Raw genomic sequence first — 19608 nt, 5'->3', positions numbered from 1 at the left:
CATTTTAGGCTACTTATTCCACACGTGTAAGCTCCATTTCTTTCACTGCCAATGATACGTATTTTCAATTCTGCAAATGTACACAAAGTTTTCCTTTCCTTTATCTCACATGTACTGATGTACTACTGCATAGTTAACAACACATACAATAAAATATAAGATGTTAGAGATAAGAATAAGATGTTTATCTTTTTTCATATAATTAGTCTATATACTTATCAATATTAAATGGACATAGACATAGACTTACAAAAAACATAATTATGTCTATATTCTATTAAATTTGGGTAAATATTAGGAATTTAAGTAAAGTTCAGTTTCTTTACAATGTGTTATTTTTAGTCATCATTCCTGACAGTGATGAAAGCCTTAGACTCACTAACATTTTTGTGATCTAGGAATGTGTTACCATTGCATTGAGTTTTTGGAAAATAAAATGAGGGCAAACATAAAATCATTACCAAATCTGTCTGTTTTAAGCGTCCACTACAGTTCCTGGCTCACCTTTCACCTGTTCTACACAATGAGGGAATACAACAGATATCCAAATAAATGGATATCTGTTGTACATAATATGGCTTAAATTGTGGTTTGTTTACAGCCTGTGTGATCATCTGATCAGTTGTGTTTCTTGCTTGTTGGACTTCTTTCAAAAGATGTCTAAATATCTCAGAAACAGACTTGAGTAAAATGTTATAATACCTGACAGCAATGACGGCCAAAGTACAAAAATATAAACACGGTTGTTAAAAAAAATCTTTCAAAACATTAAGAAATGACTAAAAAGCAGTACACCTGTGCACAAATAAAATTTCTACAGTAATCTATGAATTATGAGATTTAGAATACAAACAGTATAAACAACAGTATTCATGTACCTGTCTGAGTCTTTCCTCACTCTCAGCAATAGCAACTCCCTGAGCCTCAGAGGACACACCAGGCATTTGTGGGTTGTTTGACAATTGGCCCAGGTCTTGAGGGGGAATTCCATTGTTACCCACATTTGGCTGATCTTTAATTTCCATTTTCTCTGTTGACTGTGGACGAGGGGTCATTGGGGCTTGTTCAAATGGGTCATGGCTGGGTGTCTGATTGGGTCTTCTGGAGGGCGACTGAGTAAATCCATCTTCTGGCACACTAGGGTGTTTTGGTGTTTGTGGGCCTGGATGAGGGAATGGCTCTTGAAGTCTGCCTTGAGGTGGGGAGAAGGGGTCCTGGTTTCCCATTGGTCCTGGCCTTGGTCCTTGTCTGCTGAGCCCATCAGGACCAGGTCGTGGGGTCCCTGGTGGCTGGGCGTAGGGGTCACTAAGCATTGGTCTGGGGGTCCCAGGCTGAGAAAACATGTCACTACTCCCTGGCCTTGATGTACCAGGTGTACTAGTAAATGGCTCAATTGGCCCCCTCTGGCTACCTGGTGACTTGGAAAACCTATCTGCCACAGAGGGTCGTGGAGTACCTGGTGGCTGAGCATAAGGGTCCACTGAGTGGGAAGGTGACATCCGCTGAACAGGGTGTGACTGATGAGAGAACTGGTTCATCCCACCGGGGCGAGGAGTAGATGGAGCCTGTGAGTAAGGGTCTGAGGACGGGCTAGGGGTGTTTGATGGTTGACCATAGTTGTCATGTGGACGTGGGGTACCGGGAGGTCGGGCATAGGGCTCAAAAAATGGGCGAGGTTGAGCACCGGGTTCATTGATGGATCGAGGGTTACCTGGAGACTGAGAGAAAGGGTCATTAACTGGCTTGTTGGGACCAGACGGCTGAGCAAATGGGTCATATGTGAAGTGGTCAGGCCTTGGAGTGGAAGGTGCATGAGCATAAGGATTTCTGGATATTTGGGTCATTGGTCCTGGCTGAGCAAATGAATGTGCTTGAGGTGGATGCTGGACCATTCTAGGAGGACTGGTGAAGTTGTCATTTCCAGATGGTCTTGGTGTATGTGGGGGCTGAGCATAGGGGTCAGTCTGCTGATTCTGGGAGAACCTGTCAGTAGGATGTGGACCTGGTCGGTTGAAAGGATCCTGAGCCTGAGGAGGGGGCATAGGTGTTTTGAACAGAGGGACCGAGCCAGACTCATTACTTCCAGGGATTGGTGTTAGTAAAGGCCTTGAGTACGGGTCAGACAAGATCATCCTGTTCTGAGCCATGCGCTGATAAGCCTCATTTCTTATCATGGGCCTGGAGTATGGATCTCTGCCTGGAGAACCCATTGGGGGCCTTCCTTGTGCAGCCTGACTGGCTCTGGGGGGACCCATGGGCTTCAGGAAAGGGTCCATTTCCCCAGCTGGCCTTGGGGTGTCAGGAGGTTTAGCATAAGGGTCACTGCTCATGGATGTTGGAGAGCCAAAAGTTTCATGAGCAGGAGAGGGCCTCCCTTTGTCCTGCTGTTCCATCAAGGAGGTGGGGGATTTACCAGATTCCACAGGCATTCTGCGACATGTATTTGGCCCGAGAGATGGTGGTCTTGGGGTCCCAACCATCTTGGCATATGGGTCCCATGGAGAGGAAGGTCTGGAACCAGAGGAGCCTGGTGAGAATACCTGTGGGGACTGAGGTTGGGAGGAAGGCCCAGATGGAGGGGGAGGAGGAGGCCGTAAAAACACATCCTCTGGAGGACCTGAAGTGGGCGTCCCTGGTAGCTGCGGCCTGGCAAATCCTTCTTTAGAGTTGAGCTGCTGCATCGGGGACATGCTGCCATTGCTAGGCTGGGAGGCTGGGCTCTGGTTACCACTGTTGTTGCCATCTCCGTCTGACTGGCTGTTGGTCTGCTGCTGCTGCTGTTGTTGTTGCTGGAGTTGCTCATTCTTAACTTGCTCCAATTTCTGAGTGGCTTCAATTTTGGCTTGCTGTTTGCTTTTCTGCCTCATTTGCTGTTGGAAGAGTAGAGTGAAAAGTGGGATTAGATGTCAAAAGGGATGCAGTGAATATCAGTCTCATGCCAAAAATGAACTGGACCTACTAACCACCAATGTCATCAGGGTTAATGTGGAGGATAGTGCAGTTGTTTAGGGAGCTTTTACTAAACCACCTCTTAGCTGTCTTAATATAAAGTGGACCTGCCGCTGCATTCGCTGACTTCATTGCATACACTCTTACCTGTCTAAACTTCCACTCTTGTTCATGCTCTGACTCTTTTGGTTTCAAAGGGTCTTTAAACAGCAGTTCTGTGTCTAGTGGTATGTTGGGATCAAACACCTCAGGGGGCTGTTGCTGTGGATGGTGCCTCTTCACCGTCTCATTTGACATCTGGACTTTGTTGATGCGCAGGGCTGCTCGGTTATCTCTTGCCTTTTGCTAAAGAGCAAATTAATCACAATGTCAAGACAAAACAGATCAGACATACATACTTCATAAACACAAGATGGCAAACAAAAACTAAGTCACCTGTGCAACCTTGATTCTCAGAGTAAAGTTTCTTATATTAACCCAAAACTGTGTGTATGTCACATTAAATTCTCTTTCATAGCATTTGTTTCAATATCTCACTATGATATATGGGGACTTAAACATTGCAAGACAAGTTAATATCTAAAACTGATTTCCGGCTTTCCTTACTGTACATGTCACTGGAGTCCAGCCACCTGTCTGCAAAGTTCATGCTCAAAACTGCATGATTAATAAGAATTACAACATTCAAATTTTACTACCTCCAACATAAGTACAGGGTGAAGACAAACTAGCATCAACAACCCGAATAGACAAAACAAAAAACGGTCTAGAAAATCACCAAAGTGCTGGTATAGTGTGAATATTGCTACTCTAGTAAGCAAAATAATGGGGGTAGGGAAGCCCTAATATCCATAGAGAAGAAGAAAACCCCTGTCTATTGGACCATACCCATCCTCTTGTTTTGTAAACCAGCAACAAGTTGCTAGTGGCAGTGAGAAAGGTGTCTCCATCCTAGAGGCTAGGTTGGTTTGCTAACCTACAACTGAGACATGGTGTTTAATCTTAAATACAGATCATGGCTCTCAGTTTGATTTTAAGTTTCATATTTCATTTTGATCGGGTAGGCCCTATAACAATGGTGCTGGATTGCTAATTATACCCACACTTTATACCCAAACAGTTGTTTTTTTGTTCCCTTTACATTCTGGGTTCCTCCTTGTCCTGTATATGCAGCAAAGGATGGAGGTCATTCACTGTATATCACATGCAGTAATCTCACAAGGCAAAGATTCCAATACTTGTCTGACCATAACTGGGATGTTTAAGTGAGACATTGAAATAAATCACTATAAAAGAGAATTGTAAACATGTAACCAGTGGCAAATGCAAGATACATTTTTTAATCAAGACTAGGTCTTTGAAACTCGCCTCTGCCAGATAAAATTACTTCTAGTGAACTTAATTACTGAGACCATAGTGGGTTCTAACACTGAGCAGGGCTTCCTATGTTAATTAGTTCATCTGTGAATGGCCGGATTTCAAATTGCATTGGCAAGAGGCACGAGGCCAGATGCGATACAAGAGTCTGCGTTCTGCATACTAATATGTCGGTGCAACTAGTAGTGACAGTTTGATGTCTGGCATGGTTCAAAGTATTTAGGCTTTGAGATATTTGAAGAAACTGGCAAATTCAACAGCATGAGTGATCTTACCACATATGGGGCCCTGTCTTGTGAACTAGCTTTCCTCCAAAGTTTTGCAATTTGCTTTACTCTGGTGGACCAATCTGTTGAAAGAATAAAAGGAGTTGTCATGCAAACAGTTTTACAGAGCATACAAGGTATTCTTTGTACTGTGTGATTGAGACAGTGCAGTGGATACAACCAAACGATATAAGCAGAGATAACAGCAATGATGACAAAATCATGAACAACCCAAATGTGGACAAATTGAAATAATAATTTAAAGCTTTAGAGCAGTATACCAACCCGGGTATTCTTCTTTGAGGTTAGGGAAATTGACATTGGTATAAAGGACGGGCGCTACAGTGGCTAGCTCTCCAAGCGTCTCCTCCTTCTCCCACTTGAGTGTACTCCTTTGGGCATTTGACATGGCTTCAGTTTCCCCCTCAGGCAGAGATCCAGGGGGTGTAGGGCCAGGGCCATGGGCAGGGGAGGGCCATGGACCAACTGCCTCTCTAGGCATCTGATTAAACTTCCTATCCCTGTAAAAACAATAGACAACAGCTCATGAAATATTCTTTAATCACTATGGTCTGGTTTTATAGATAAAAAAGAAAATTAATCTTGGAATATATAACAGTTTACAAGTAGGCAGCAGTACATTACCTTGGATTGTCAGTGAAAGGCATACGGTTAAGGGGAGAGAAATTTTCTGGGATGCAGGGCCCTGCTCCTGGATTTGTAGGGAAGCGTTGGTTTGGTCCCATCATACCATTGATCACTGGCATCCTTGGAAACATGGGATTCCCTACACGCAACATTTATGCGCTGCATTAGATGCATGGATTTTCAAAAAACAACAGAATCAAATACTATGCTCAGCTATGACAAAGTGACTAATGACGTACCTGTGTTGGGGTGAGGCATACTAGTGCCAGGTGTGGCAGGGAGGGACCCTGGACCCTGGGGATGAGGCACCTGTGGTGGTGGAGGTGGTTGGCTTGTGCTGGGGCTAAGGACTGCTGTGAAGAGATCCTCTACATCCTTGCCCTCCAGCTCTGTAACAGAGTGTTACAGCATATATAAATATATAATATAATATTATATATATATATACCCATTAAAGTAGGAATATGAACACACTGAAATTTCATAATTCATGACCCACGTGTTCTATACTGATGCCAAATTCCGCTTTGTTTTTCAAAATAAAATTATAAGGCAATAAGTTTAATGGGCACTCAGGAATGACCAAAGAAGTTAGCAAAAAAAAGGAATGACCATTCCAATAGTTTTATTATTATTATTATTATTATTATTATTATTATTATTATTATTATTATTATTATTATTGTTGCCGTAACAACACCACATTGGGAATTCACTCATTAATTAGTATAGGACAAAACTGGATCAAAGCTTACAATTTTACAAGACAGGATGAAATTACAAACCTGGAATTTTGTAAAGTTTGCTGAGAATTGATTCTGAAACAAGGAAAGAATCAGAGATGACAGATTAATTGTCTTGTATGAAGTTTTAAAATAATGGTGTAAAACAACTGGAAGTGTCTTCATGATAATGATGATGTCTGGTCTCCCACACTGACCATCAGTGACCATCTTGTCTAGCTCTGGGCTGAGAATACCGTCCAGGGGTTCCTCTGGGAGGGTTCGAGGTGTCCTCCGGCCAGCCTGAGACTGGGGCGCCACTGGGGAACTGTCTGCCAGGGGCCCAATGTCCAGACCAGCTGTGGAAACACACACGGACATACAAAAACAAATCTTAACATGCATGCACACACACACACAAACAGAGCAACCAACAAAATACTCAACCAAGAATGTGATCATAAATATAGACTTGAAGTGAGAACATGTATATTGTCTTAAGAGCCTGTGGAATGCAATCAAAACTGAACAGAATACGATTACAGCTCCTTGGGGTTCCTGTGTTGTGTAAAAGAAGTGTTTTGGGAACTGTGAAAAGACAGACAGGTCATACTAATTCTCCGCAAAGAAGCACAAACACTTGAATGTTTGTGTTGCAGAATATTGCCCTGACCTACCAATTACATTGTTCTTTCTTTCTAAACCACTATTAATCATGTTGAAAAATATATAGAACCTTCGTCACATTCTAAATCATTAATCCAATCCATAAGAAATCTTTAGGTCACTTTTGTAACCCCGGTTCTCTGAGTACATTTTACATTTAAATTCTGTCTTTTGGCAGATGCCTTTATCCAAAGCGTCTTACAAGTGAGGTTAGACCATCAAGCATTAAGCAGCAGTAGCATGAGTGAGATGTCTTTCTATGGGATAAGCCCCAATTACCTCGCTTATTACATTGCTGATCAAACCTACATTGTGTCAGAATGTCTTTTTTTGCTGTTGTTGTGTAATGTAGTTTGCTTAATTACACATGACTAGAATTGCAAACAACTGTTGTACTATTCTAGTATATACTTTCCATTTCTTCATAACTTCTTTTACAAAAAAACATTTTTACTGACATAAGGTTGGTAGCAACCATTAGTTGGAAAGATCTGTCTTAGGACAAAATTATAGCATTTAAGCTAAACAAAAAAACGAAGGACGTGTACTGCAGAGCTTTTTGTCGTCCAGCCACAGGACTGAGAAAAGAAGACCTTCACTGTCTTCAGGAACTGGAAGGACATTCACCAAGACATCTTGTTCTGAAAATTGCTTGGTTCTAAACTGCTCATTTTTTGAATGCCAGGATGTCCTTGTTGATTTGTTTCAGTCCTATCTTGAAGACCTTTCCCAATTAGGCAGCTAAGGATTTGTTCAATTAATTCTTCAAAAAAATATCACCAGTATAAAAGGGTTCAGGAGGCTCACAAACAAAGATTGACGCACCATAGACATTTGAGTGAATACTGTGCACTGGGTTAGGTAAGCACTACACAGTTTGTGAGTGTTAAAACAATCCGAAATGGTTGAGAAAAGCTAAGTATGAAGCAGCTTGTATACATGCACACTTAAATAGACACACACTGTAAGAGAGGAAGAATGCACTAAAGCAAGGGGATTAGTAGGCCATAGCACCCTTACCAAAAGGAGGAGGTGAGCTGTCAACCTGGAAGGGGCAAAAATCAAGACCTACAAGAACCCAAAACCAGATAAAATGAGTGAAAAAATAGTGAAGACAGAACAAGCACAATACGCTTTGGACAATGCAAACAAAAGATAAAACCAAAGATGAACAAAAAAAGTATTGTTAAACAATGTGACATTAAAAAATCATCCAAGTGGTGAAAGTAAAATAAATCTGTTGTCTGAGGAAATTTCTGAACTGGGAAGAAAAGATTTAGTAAACCCAAAGCTAGGTGAATAAATTCTTGTAGCTGTGACTGCCTGTGAAATATATGACGCACCAGAGTCACTGCTTGGCTTTCCGAGCATTCCCAAGATGTCTGCATCAGTGTTCAGAACATCAGATAGATCAACTAATGGTTCCTCAGACGTCTCTGTAAATGGAAAAAAAGGAAGAAACAAAAAAGAAAGAAAACCAAAGAGTCACAAACCATAATTGATGGTGATGTTGAACGGACATGAGGTGGGACTTGGAATCATTTATTTGGATGCCACATGTAGAATTTGGCCTCAAGTAAACAAAAGAATCTGAATGTAAATTGACTGGCCCCTGAGAGAACTGAAAAGTACAGCACCAAATATATCTGAGTATTATTTAACTGATTAAGGCCCCAATCAGACAGAGCATTTTTTAGCTGGAGCAGCTTTTTGTAATTGTTTTCAATGAGAGTGAAGCTTTTTGCTCGCTGCTTTTGTGTTGCGGAGCGCCTCAAGTTTTCTGCTCTATGCACCTCACATTTTTGCAGGAGTGCCCTGAACCCCTCGAGCTGAAAAAATGTCAACTCAGAGCAGAAAAGTGGCCGATGTCATTTGTGCTTTTCCCCATTGTCCAATCAGCTGAATTGAGAGGCGCGCCTTCTGCGGTGGTGACGACAACAAATGGAGACAACAATCATGGAGGACAAACTAGTGGTGGCTGTTGCTGGATACATGGAGCTATATAACTTCACCAACCATAGTTACCATGATCAATAACTATCTCAAATAAAAAAAGGTACAGATCTGTGAGTTTACTTCACAGCAAAACAACAGTTAAGGTAATTAAGGACAGGTGATTCGGTAGTTGCCTAGCAACAATAATAAAAAAAAGATACAGCAAACTGCTGTTTTTTGAAAAATTGTAGGCTTTAACAAAAAAAAGGCAGTGTGGTGTGCCTCGTGTTTTGCAGCCTGCAAATAGTACTCTGTCTGATCGGGGCATAAAGTGACTGTGACTAAATTACTGCCAAAGTTATGAACTCTAATACTTGGCTATCACAATACCAAAAACATGCTGAAGATCTTTAACATTATAGATTCATTCAACACAGTTTTCTAGCCTTTGATTTAGATAACTGTGGGTCAGTCAAAAGAAATATTTTAACAATATTTAATACATTTTGAATATTCAGTTTCTTGCTAAATGCACCTCACTGAAGCATGGCACAAACAAGTACAGCTGACATGTCAGCAAAAATGTACTTCATGTACTTCCATGCTGCACAAAATTTTCACTTGCAATTGTCTAGGGCTGTAACATTACAATTATCGTCCAGTGCAAGAAAACATTGCACAATTTTCTTTATAAAGACATTTGGTTAAAAAAAAAAAAAAAAAAAAAAAAAAAAATGTCTGAAGGTCACAGTTGCCAAGGTTACAGGTTTTAATTCTTCAAAAAGCTATGGTTTATTTCTATTTCTCACTTTTTCGGATTGGCAACACACTATTTTCTGAACTGCAGAATCTGTTCTTTTCTAAGGAGTCTGATATCTGAAGATACTACCTGCCCACCTACCTGTTGCTGTTACAATCTAAGCAATCACATTTTATTTTTTTTTCTTAAGCATGTTCTTAAGTCAAATATTCTGTTATAAGTGGAAGCAATTATCTCTAGCAAAGACAAATATCTGTCCAAATCAAATATCTGTCCTTTTCATCACTGTCAAATACCATTCATGTTACTTTATTATGCTTTTTTTTTTTTAAATCTCAAAACTGGATACGAGTTGGTATCTCTCAAACTCATCAAATGTACTCTAGCAATCTTAAGTAACAAAACTTAACTTTTTCTTTTGTTTATTTACTACTAACTAAACTATTAAACTAACTTAATATTCAAGAACAAATACAGCTCTACATACGGAGAAATCTGCTTGAATGGAGTGCAGACAGCAGGTATGATCATGATATGTGATATTTGATATGCGAATTGATGATCAAACAGCCAGAAGTAGTGTGGCTGAAGCAGTGTTTCTTGTTGAGAAGGGATTGCACTAAGGTCGACTATAAACAGATGTTTGGCAAAATATAAACATGTTAAACCACTGTTAGCGTGCAAACTTTATCTTTGGACAGCTAGAGTGTTGGACAGCTAAGTGTTGGCAAAGACAGTATAATACCTTTTCCATTTGAATTCAGCTATAGCAAATCATGTTAAAAATGGGTCCACCGGTCTATATTGTTACCATTCTGTTTCAGGTATATGGCATTTTGTTTTCTGGCTGCACAAGCAGGTTGGCAAAACAGGCATTGCCATCTCATGTAAAAATGTGAGAAAGATCGAGAGAGCAATAGACAAAAAGTGCATGAGTGGGCAGGCAAGACAGAGCTAGCTTGCAGAGAGAATGGAAACAAACTTTATTCAATACTTGTATATTGGAATTAAGTGTAATTCTTTGGTGTAACAGTAATGTAAATGGGACAGCAGTCTCGGAATCAAGTATGAATGCTGCATGAATGACCGGAGATTAATCTCTGACACTGTCTTGTATGAATAGGTGAAATGCTGTTTCAATGTGTTCAGTGGACCAGGGTAATACTCATTTCACCTGTATGGAAGGGGTAATACTGAGTGAAGACACTACTAGAGATGCATAAAATAATTTGTTATCTTCCAAAATGAAAATAAACAGAGGATAGCCTTGTACCAGGATTTTGTAGTACCTGCAACAATTCCCTTATATTGCTGGCCTAACTTAAGTTGTTAAAAGTTATTTGGTCAAATGTAATATTTTGTCTAACACATCACTTTGACTCATTCAATCATCTTGAATCACCTTGTACTGGACCTCCGAGGTAATAGTATACGTACGTGCTGCTGATGGTCTGGCAGGAAGGGATGCTGTTGAGGCGCTGAGCAGTGGGTCTGATGAAGGGTTCAGGAAGCTGGTGGTAGGGTGCCTCCTCTCCACTTGGCTTTGCCCTTCTTCCAGTAGGCCTGATTCCACCCCCTGCTGCCTGCTCTGCTTGCTTTTGTCCAGTAGGTCCTTTCCAAAGAATGCCTCCTGAACATGACAACACAAAGCATTGGTCACTTCTGTGTTGACACTTCCCTTTAAGAACTGTCAGCTTACCTTTCCTGACATCATTCTTGGGAAATGTACCATGTCACATCGAAATTATTCAGACGTACATTGAAGACTCATGGGAACTGACTGAAGTGAAACCAAAGCTCTGAAACTAACAGTCATGTTGCTGCTGACTTCACTTTCGTCAGCACCTACCTACCCCACCACTTATACCCACAAGTCATCTACTATCCTCAACGACATGTAACTGCAGCTCCCTGCTGCACTGAGACATTAAAAGCCCAATGTGTTGCTGTTTCAATAATTAATGAAATGTGCTTCACTGTGTTGGACCTTTAGGTTAGCCTGAACACCTCCCTCTTCCCCCTACTGTGGTGGGATAAAGAGCAGCACTGACAGCTGCCTGTGGCTTAATGCACATCACATATCTATGTTTTGGCCAACACAAGGTGACACTGAGATACTGGCTTCAGATAAGGAGCCTCGAAGTCATCTCCAGTTAAGCTTTTGTACATCAATTCACAACCCAGACAGGAGCCATTTAAAGAGCATGATCAGAGACTGTGAGTTCCTTTAGGCTCTCCCTCTTTCAAAAAAGCTCACAGAAGGGGCACTGCGCACTAAAGTTCTGTAAGTGGTTCCCAGGCAATGTACTTTGAATTCCCAACCTTCCCAAGGGTGAGATAAAACACATTTTATGAAGATATGGCATGACACGACTAGACAATCTGTGCATATGAATGTGAAGCTTGCATAACAATAAAACAAAAATAGATTTGATGAAATCAACTGATGAAATAAGCTATTTTAACTAGTGCAATATTTTTTCCTTTATGAATGAATGTGTCTTTTAGAATATGCAATGTTTAAAATGAATATTCACCAGTAGAAAAATGTGCCATCTATGTTGGCAAAATGAACCCTGATGTGAAGAAAAACTGTTTATTGGAGCCAATTATTTTTGGATCAATGTTTACAAAACAGGGAAAGACTTTCTACTTAAATCAGTTATGTTTTTGAACACATTGATCACCGAGTTATAATACCCGAGAATGGTTAGCAGAGTGGTTATACACTGATATACACTGATGAAGAGTAATGCTATATCCCCATTCATTTACATTCTTATACACAGTTATTCGTTTATTGAGCATGCCAAACACGTATGCTATCAAAGGTGACAGACCTGCAAGTAGGCAGGAAAGGCCTCCTCCAGTTTGGTTTTCTTCTTTCGGTAGCGTTTCTTTATTTTTTCTGGAACCTCTGGTCCAGGAGGTGTCTCATCCACAGGAGTATCAGGCAGCGCCTCTGTCCATCCTGCAACAAAGTACATCTTGTGTCATAATCTCTTCTAGTTCTGTTGTGTCTTCAAAAACTGTTAATATAAAAGTAAAAACAAATCAGGGAAAAATCTACTATAATGTAGATATGTGAATATTTTAGTGGTATACAGACCTTCTTCTTTTCCAATGTGATTCTCTGATACAGAGCCAGAGGAATCCTTTCTGCAGAGGGATCGTTTGGCCTTGCCTGGACCTTGACCTGGACGGCTTCTCTGGCGCACCATGAACCCACCGATTCCTTGAGAGGAAAAGTTATTCATTTATTGTCAACAAAATCAATACATGCACCTTTAACGAGCCCCATTTTAATTATAATCATGGATGTGATATGATTTGAGGAATGCTGAGTTTTCAGTTGTCCACTGCATTTAACATGAGGGCTCCGAAACACTAGATAGAGCCCTCTGTACATCAGAGGCCCTGAGATGGCAGTGCTTTGCTACAGCTACAACGTCGGGCATGTACTGCACCATTTTACGCTTCAGAGGAGCTGTCTCCTTCAATCAGGTGCCCTACCCGGCCGGTACGGTTTCCTCTTCCTCTTCTTGCCGCCGTCGGCCCCCTTGGAATCGTCTTCTGCTGGCTCTCGCTCTAGGCTTGAGTCAGACTTCGCCTCACAATCTAGAAGCTCCGCCTCTGTAAGAAGGAGAGAGCATTGATGATGAGTGACAGCCCTGCGGCAGAGAACACCCCAGCCAGGCCCCTCTCCCTCAATACAGTGCTAAGGTCAATTCTATCTGAACTCCACTCAGTGGAAGGACATTAGCCTGATTGAAATTATTTTCCATTTCATTGGGCTGTTATTTCCGGTGTGACTCTTTTTTTAAGCTCCTTTTTTATGACCAGGTACAGCTTTTTTTCACCTCTCACATGAAGAAAGTGGAGTCGGACTTTGGATATGGGTAAACTAATACTGGTACAACTAATTAGTTGTAAAACTGTGCTCAAGATATGGCAGCTTTTTAATACTTAGAACACTGAATTGTAGTTGTAAAAACACAGCATAGCATGTCAGCAAATCACACAGTGGTGCTACAAATTACATAGAAACTGGCTTAAATAATGATATTCACACTGATAGCAAGCATCAGTGAGCGTAGTGAGTAGATCCATATATTACTCTTTTGTATTTGTTTCAAGCTGCAGACAAAGAGGCTGTCCAAATCTTTTCCAAACCTTCCTGCCACAACACTTCTATCTCTGTGGATATTACACAACACACTATAAGACAATACAAAAAAAATAAAATAAAGAAATCTGCGATGCAGGCCTCATTCTGTAAATTCAGAGATAACTGTCAAAAGTATCTGAATTGCATCAGCTTTTAATAATTTTAAGTGTGAACTGTGCAGCTGTATGAAGCTGAAAACATCAAAGCAGAGTGCTACAGAATTAAACAAGTCAAATTGGCAGAAAAAAAACAGCCTGCGGTAAAAAGTGGTGGTGGGAAAAAACACACACAAAACACACAAAAAAGCCAATATTGATAGTCCAATTCCCGATTATACTGAAGGCCAATAAACAGTCTGAGATGAAAGAAGAAGTTTGTGTGAAAAGACAAGTACCTCTGTTGTCCTCCATGTCTTCATCACGAGAGTGTTCTGAGAGGGGGTCTACAGGGGCCTGAAGCACCGCCACACTGTTCTGGTTAATGATTTTCAGCTTCAGCTTCGGCTTGGGTTTCCTGCGCCGTGACGCAGTAGCAGACAAGCTCTGGAGCTGGCAAAGCCCTGACTCAGTCAGACAAACACCATCCTGGGTATAGGTCCTCGACAGATCTGAAAAGACCAAATCAAATGATGGCCAGATTGAGCAACATTATAAATTAAACCATCTTATAGAAATAACAAGAATAAGAGTCTACAGCCATTTTAGTGGCTCTGTGAGGCTGTACTTAGGCACAGCGGTGCATTAAACTAAATGGTAACGTCAGCATGCTAACATAAATACAATGATAATACTAGCATATTGATGGTCAGCAGGTATAATGTTAACAATTTTCACTATCTTAGTTTATTGTGTTAGCATGCTAACATTTGCCAATTAGCACCAAACAAAGCACAGCTGAAGTTGATGGGACGATAAAATCTTGCCATAATGATGACACTAAATATCACTGTCATTAGAATTCATCCCCTGGGGATCATGAATGTGTCTACCACATTTCACAGTAATCCATCCAATAGTTGGAGAGACATTTCAACAATAAAACAAAAAGCCATTCCACTGTGGCATGGCTAAAGTATTTCATTTGTTGTTATTTATATTCCATCAATTTGTGAAACGTACCCATTTCTTTAGCCTTGGTGACAATCTGCGTCATGACTACAGGCTCAATGGCGTCTCTGGCCTTGGTCATAACTGTAGCACAGGACACACAAAAGCCAATAACAACAAACAGAAGAAACAAGAGGATCAAATGTTATAGTCAAGTCTATTCACTCTACAGCACACAAAAAACACTGGTAAACACACTCAGTGTAATCACTCTGTTCCCACCTTTAGTGGTCTTGAAAGTTCGGCACATTGTGCAGTCAAAGCTGCTTTCTGCAGCTTTCTCTACATCTTCCTCTGAATGGAGACCCTGACAAGAGGCATGAAACCATCTGTAGAAAGAAGAGAAAGTTTAGATAGGGGCCAATTATGTAAAAAAAAAAAAAAAAAAAAAAAGCAGAGGCCAGTTCTGACAAGTTTGTAGAAGCACCGCACACCTGTCACATTGGCGGCACTGCACGATGATGGTGCCTTCATTGTAGTCCACCAGGCAGATGGGGCATGTTGCATGGCTGGCGCAGGGGGCACATTGGGTGTAATTATTCTGCCAGTCACACCTTAGGCCTGGAGTGGTGGCGCCACACTGGGTACAGGACACACACCTGCAGGAGACAAGGAGGACAGAGGTCATTCTATCCGAGTTACTTCAAAGAGGATAACTCAGATTAACTATGCTGCAAAAATCCAGCCTACTCACTGAACCTTCAACATGCTGAAAATATGACATTATTTTCCATTTGTCTGTAATTTTAGAGGCATCTTATGTTCAGTTTATCCCTTAGTCATAAAAATATCTAAGACATTCACATGCTTTATTTTAATTGAATTGGGACCAATTTTAAAATGGAGGTGCCTAAGAAATCATTACAAAGTGAGACACTTATTGATTAGAGATATAATGTGGTAAAGTGGCCAGAGTTGCTTATACAGAACAGACAACAGCTACAGTGTAGAATAATATAAAATTGTTATATGCTTTACGCACACCAAACACATATCAGCTGAATCTGACAAGAGGCTCCAGGTGCTATTTAAAAGATGAAGCAAAGTTGAAAAAGATGACATCCTAAAGTTACTCACCATTTGCACTTCCAACTGTCCTTGGGTACATTCTGTAGTGGAGGGTCCAGGCAGTAGGTGTGATAGCTGATGTCACAATCATCACACAACAGCAAGCGGCCAGGATCTGTGGCCTGGCCACAGGCCTCGCACACTGTACACTCCAGACAACGCCAGCCTTTACTGAGCACCACCTTGGTGATCTGGGTAAAGTAATTATGAGACATTTGTCGGTGTGCTGCAATGATGTGCATGACAGGATGGTATTTCTCTTACAGTATGTACTCAAGTATATGTGTAGTGTACTCAATAATGAACATACCTTTATGCCTACACAGAATGGATGGTAACACTGGCCACACTGAGCACAGGCCAAAAGACGGCCCTCTGCACCTAGGCCAAAACTCCCACACACCACACACATGTCCTAAGGGAAAGAAAGACATCATGAGATGCCCATCTCATGGAGGCAGTTCACTACAGATGTTTACAAAAGCTACTGCTACAACAGTCCCCACAGAGTCTATTTTTTCCTATTTGCAAAATGAATACAATTTTGCATTCTGTATTTAAAAACAAATAATCTAGTCAGCTGGTGTCAGTTTGTCAAGAAGATCTGACCACTGCTGAACCTTAAGCCAAGTTTGCCTGTCAACACCCAATCACATGAAGATCAATATGTTCTGCATATTCATTCAATACCACCGGCACTGTAAGTAGCAGTCATAATCTATGTTGTTGCACGCTACCATGAATGCTGAGGGAAGGACATTAACTAAACATGTTAACAAAATAAGAACAGTGCAGTTCTCCTCTATCCTCAAACATAGATGTGCATAAAAGCATCTTGAAATGCGAGGTAAAAGTAATACAGGACCATTGGAAACATTGGCCTTTTAAAACCTTTTTTTAAACCAGGATGATTGACTGAGCCATTTTCAGCCCCTGCTTCACAGTCACAGCTTAGAGCTAGACAGAACAGTCTGTTCCTTTTCAGTCAGTTCACTCGGTACAACACATATAGTATGTGTTAAAGGCAGATGATCTGTGGTGATGTATGTTAAGCCCCACCTGCACATATGTACATCTGTCACCGCGGTCATCCCTTGGGGCTAGCTAGCTACAGCTAGTTAGCTTTGTTTCTTCAGTAGGCTACTGCCAGCTTGAAGTTAGCTTAACGGCCCCGTTGGTGTTAGCTTCCACTACCTCAGTTGGTGAGTGTGGCTACCTGCAGTGCGCTAATTTGGAGTTTGTTTTGTCCACAACTTTTGTGTCTCGGAATGAGCAGTACTGTGTTTTTTGTCGTCAGCTCCAGTGCTCAACCCTGGAGAGGCAGGTCATGTTTGTTGAGAAAGTGCTGGGAAAGACTACCGTCGCAGAGCATAACCCCCTCGAGTCGAGAATAAGTTTATAGCTGTTCTGAACGGCTACATTCAAAGGTGGAGTGAAAAGCCAACTGTCACAGAGAGGGGAGGGGACAGGGAGATGCGGTATCGTTTCACTATGGAGATAAGATAACGGAGCATATTTTAATAATAGTGTTGTAGTGTTGCACTCGGTCAGTGTTATGGGTCTCTCGTTTGTCATTCTGACAGCGATGACACTGCAGCATAACCAGGCTTCCTTGGCTAAGCCCGCTAGCATACACCCTTGAGCATTCTACAGCTAGGTGGTGCACTGCCAAGATTAGCTCCCCTCTGGGAGAGAGGCATTTGCATATTAGCCTATCCAGATGATTGGACTCAGATAGCATGCTCCAGAGAGCAGGCAGGGGGGTAGTTGTCGCTAGTTCGCACATTCAAGCATGGTGCTTTCAGTGAATTCAGATAAAAGTTATCAAACCCTGAGTCAGCAGTTCTCTTTTCTTGGGTTGGAAAGCTAAGCACGTCTATCAGAGCACAGAGTGGCTGCGTTTCACTGCAACCTCACTCAGTTTCAGTTGGGATGCAAACTGTGTTTCCGGACGACTTTACAGCTAGTAGGCATGATGGCATCTATGATCGCTGTAGTACCGCTTGGGCTGTTACAGATGTGAGCATTTTAATGTGTAGCTAGCTAGCCCACCGGATGACCGTGACGACGGATGTATATATGTACAGGTGGGGCCTCACATAGGTCACCACAGATCATCTGTCTGAAAGGCGTGAAAAGAAGTGTCTTAAATCAGGCCACGCGGGGGCTTAATATCTCATAATATATGTGATGTACCTTGTTCCTCTCCTTCTGGGAACAGAAGTTATAGTCATAACATATCGTTTTTTCACTTGAGTCATTCAGGGGTAGGTGCCTTGATAAACAGCACCTCAGAAGTATTGTTTATTTGCTCAGTCTCTTCAAATAACCAGTTATTCTCTATCAATACAGAATTTTAACCTCCAAATAACTACACTGCTAACTTGACAGTTACTACTGTCCAAGATGTTGATGAATATTTGACAGAGCCTGTCAGTAGTCACTTATTGTTTACAGAATCAAATCAGTGCATGAACATTACCTTGAAGGCAGAAAGAAAGACAATTAAATTTCAATATGTTCCTGTGTTACATAATGAACTGCATTTCCTGCAGGCAGTTGGCATTACCTCCACAAGAATTAATGATCTCCAGAGGGAGAAGTCTTTAAACACAGATTTAATTTCAGGCCATCCAAATGAATGGAGAAATTTGTGGATGACAATTTAAAAGGGAAATACCACAGCAACACTCTTAAGTACTACAAAACAAACACCTGTTTTAGCGTGAAACTGTCATTGCTGGAGAATATGACCACTGTGTTATGCATGGCATTCTCCTCCTCCTCCTTGACTGGGTATGGTGTTTCTATTGTAGTGATCTGTGGATCATAAAGAAAAAAACAAAACAAAACACAAAATAAACAAATGCAACATTGTGTAATGACACGAACACGAATCACTATCATCCTCTTTCACTATAAAGATCCACCCTCTGGCGATACAAGTTAATAAAGCTAAGCAAGATATACATACACACTATAGTAGATTAGTTACTAGCTATGACTACATCATTCATGAGTGCTATATCATCATTTGCAGGTACTGAGGAACTGGCTGTCAGGAAATGTGCAACCTTTTCTATGAAATGAAACAAGCAAATGGCTAACTCTGTCATTAACATAACTACTGCTTACAACGAGGCATTCATGTCTTCAGCAAGAGGGAAAACAAACACTGCTTTGCATATAGTGTATAGCGTATACGTATAGCCAAAGATGTTGAGATGTGATCCTGCTGATAGTTCATACCCCAGGGTTGATGCTGGGACTTGCTCCATTCTTGCCTCTGGCCCTGCCACGTCCAGCTCTACCTGACAGACCTGCCCCTCTGGGCCTCCTCCTCCCTGGGAAGCCTGATCCCCGACCCTGTGGAGGCAAGACAATAATCAGAAAACTGAACTGCATCTAAGGGGTGGATAGACACACTGTAGGGGAACATAGGGACAATGATCACTCCCCATGTTACAAGCTGAAATGGGCAGGCATGAGCTCTTTTTGTTTGCAATTCTCTCTCGCATATGCTGAAACATCGTCGTTTGCTCAGCGAATAGACCCAGATTCAAAGGCTTGCCACAGGGAAGCTTTCACCACTCCCGACTTTAGGTCTGTAGTACATCTTTCTAGACAGCAGAGACTTCACGACAATCTTTATTTTTTTATCTCTTGTTGAGCATACTTGCAAAGTGTTCAAATGTTACAGATTTCTAAAAAGTTATGCTTTCGTAATAGATTTACTTAGTACATTCAGGTGTTTTATGTTGCATTGCTATGGCTTTAAAAAGAACTGTTATATTTAAAAAACAAAACAAAACATATCTTTTTTTTTTTTAGAAATCTGTAACATTCAAATAATATGCAAATATGCTTAAAACAGGAAAAAAATGATTCCATCAACCTGATTCTTGACATTTTGATAGTTCAGGGAAATTACTGTTATTCGAGA

The 19608-nt window shown here is 41.2% G+C and overlaps 1 protein-coding gene across 10 annotated transcripts in view; it reads right to left on the bottom strand.

Moving 5' to 3' along the window:
- kmt2cb (lysine (K)-specific methyltransferase 2Cb) overlaps positions 1 to 19608 on the bottom strand; it is an 82968-nt gene that overhangs the window by 17836 nt on the left and 45524 nt on the right. For 7 of the 10 annotated variants that reach the window (XM_042430041.1, XM_042430040.1, XM_042430037.1 and 4 more), the window contains 22 exons: positions 18915 to 19031; positions 18381 to 18485; positions 15976 to 16080; positions 15675 to 15856; positions 15032 to 15196; positions 14820 to 14926; positions 14610 to 14681; positions 13886 to 14098; positions 12837 to 12956; positions 12433 to 12558; positions 12164 to 12294; positions 10761 to 10953; positions 7972 to 8064; positions 7649 to 7696; positions 6181 to 6321; positions 6026 to 6058; positions 5480 to 5629; positions 5238 to 5379; positions 4878 to 5113; positions 4602 to 4675; positions 3097 to 3294; positions 879 to 2870 (listed from right to left, as the gene is read on the bottom strand). In XM_042430041.1, coding sequence (XP_042285975.1) covers positions 879 to 2870; positions 3097 to 3294; positions 4602 to 4675; positions 4878 to 5113; positions 5238 to 5379; positions 5480 to 5629; positions 6026 to 6058; positions 6181 to 6321; positions 7649 to 7696; positions 7972 to 8064; positions 10761 to 10953; positions 12164 to 12294; positions 12433 to 12558; positions 12837 to 12956; positions 13886 to 14098; positions 14610 to 14681; positions 14820 to 14926; positions 15032 to 15196; positions 15675 to 15856; positions 15976 to 16080; positions 18381 to 18485; positions 18915 to 19031 — 4743 coding nt within the window. The remainder of the gene's footprint in view (positions 1 to 878; positions 2871 to 3096; positions 3295 to 4601; positions 4676 to 4877; positions 5114 to 5237; positions 5380 to 5479; positions 5630 to 6025; positions 6059 to 6180; positions 6322 to 7648; positions 7697 to 7971; positions 8065 to 10760; positions 10954 to 12163; positions 12295 to 12432; positions 12559 to 12836; positions 12957 to 13885; positions 14099 to 14609; positions 14682 to 14819; positions 14927 to 15031; positions 15197 to 15674; positions 15857 to 15975; positions 16081 to 18380; positions 18486 to 18914; positions 19032 to 19608) is intronic. The other 3 variants (XM_042430042.1, XM_042430047.1, XM_042430044.1) reach the window with 2 other exon arrangements.

The sequence above is a fragment of the Thunnus maccoyii genome, chromosome 12 (genome assembly GCF_910596095.1).
Source record: "Thunnus maccoyii chromosome 12, fThuMac1.1, whole genome shotgun sequence".
Taxonomy (NCBI): Eukaryota; Metazoa; Chordata; class Actinopteri; order Scombriformes; family Scombridae; genus Thunnus; species Thunnus maccoyii.
This window is presented reverse-complemented; position numbering and strand designations above follow the sequence as displayed.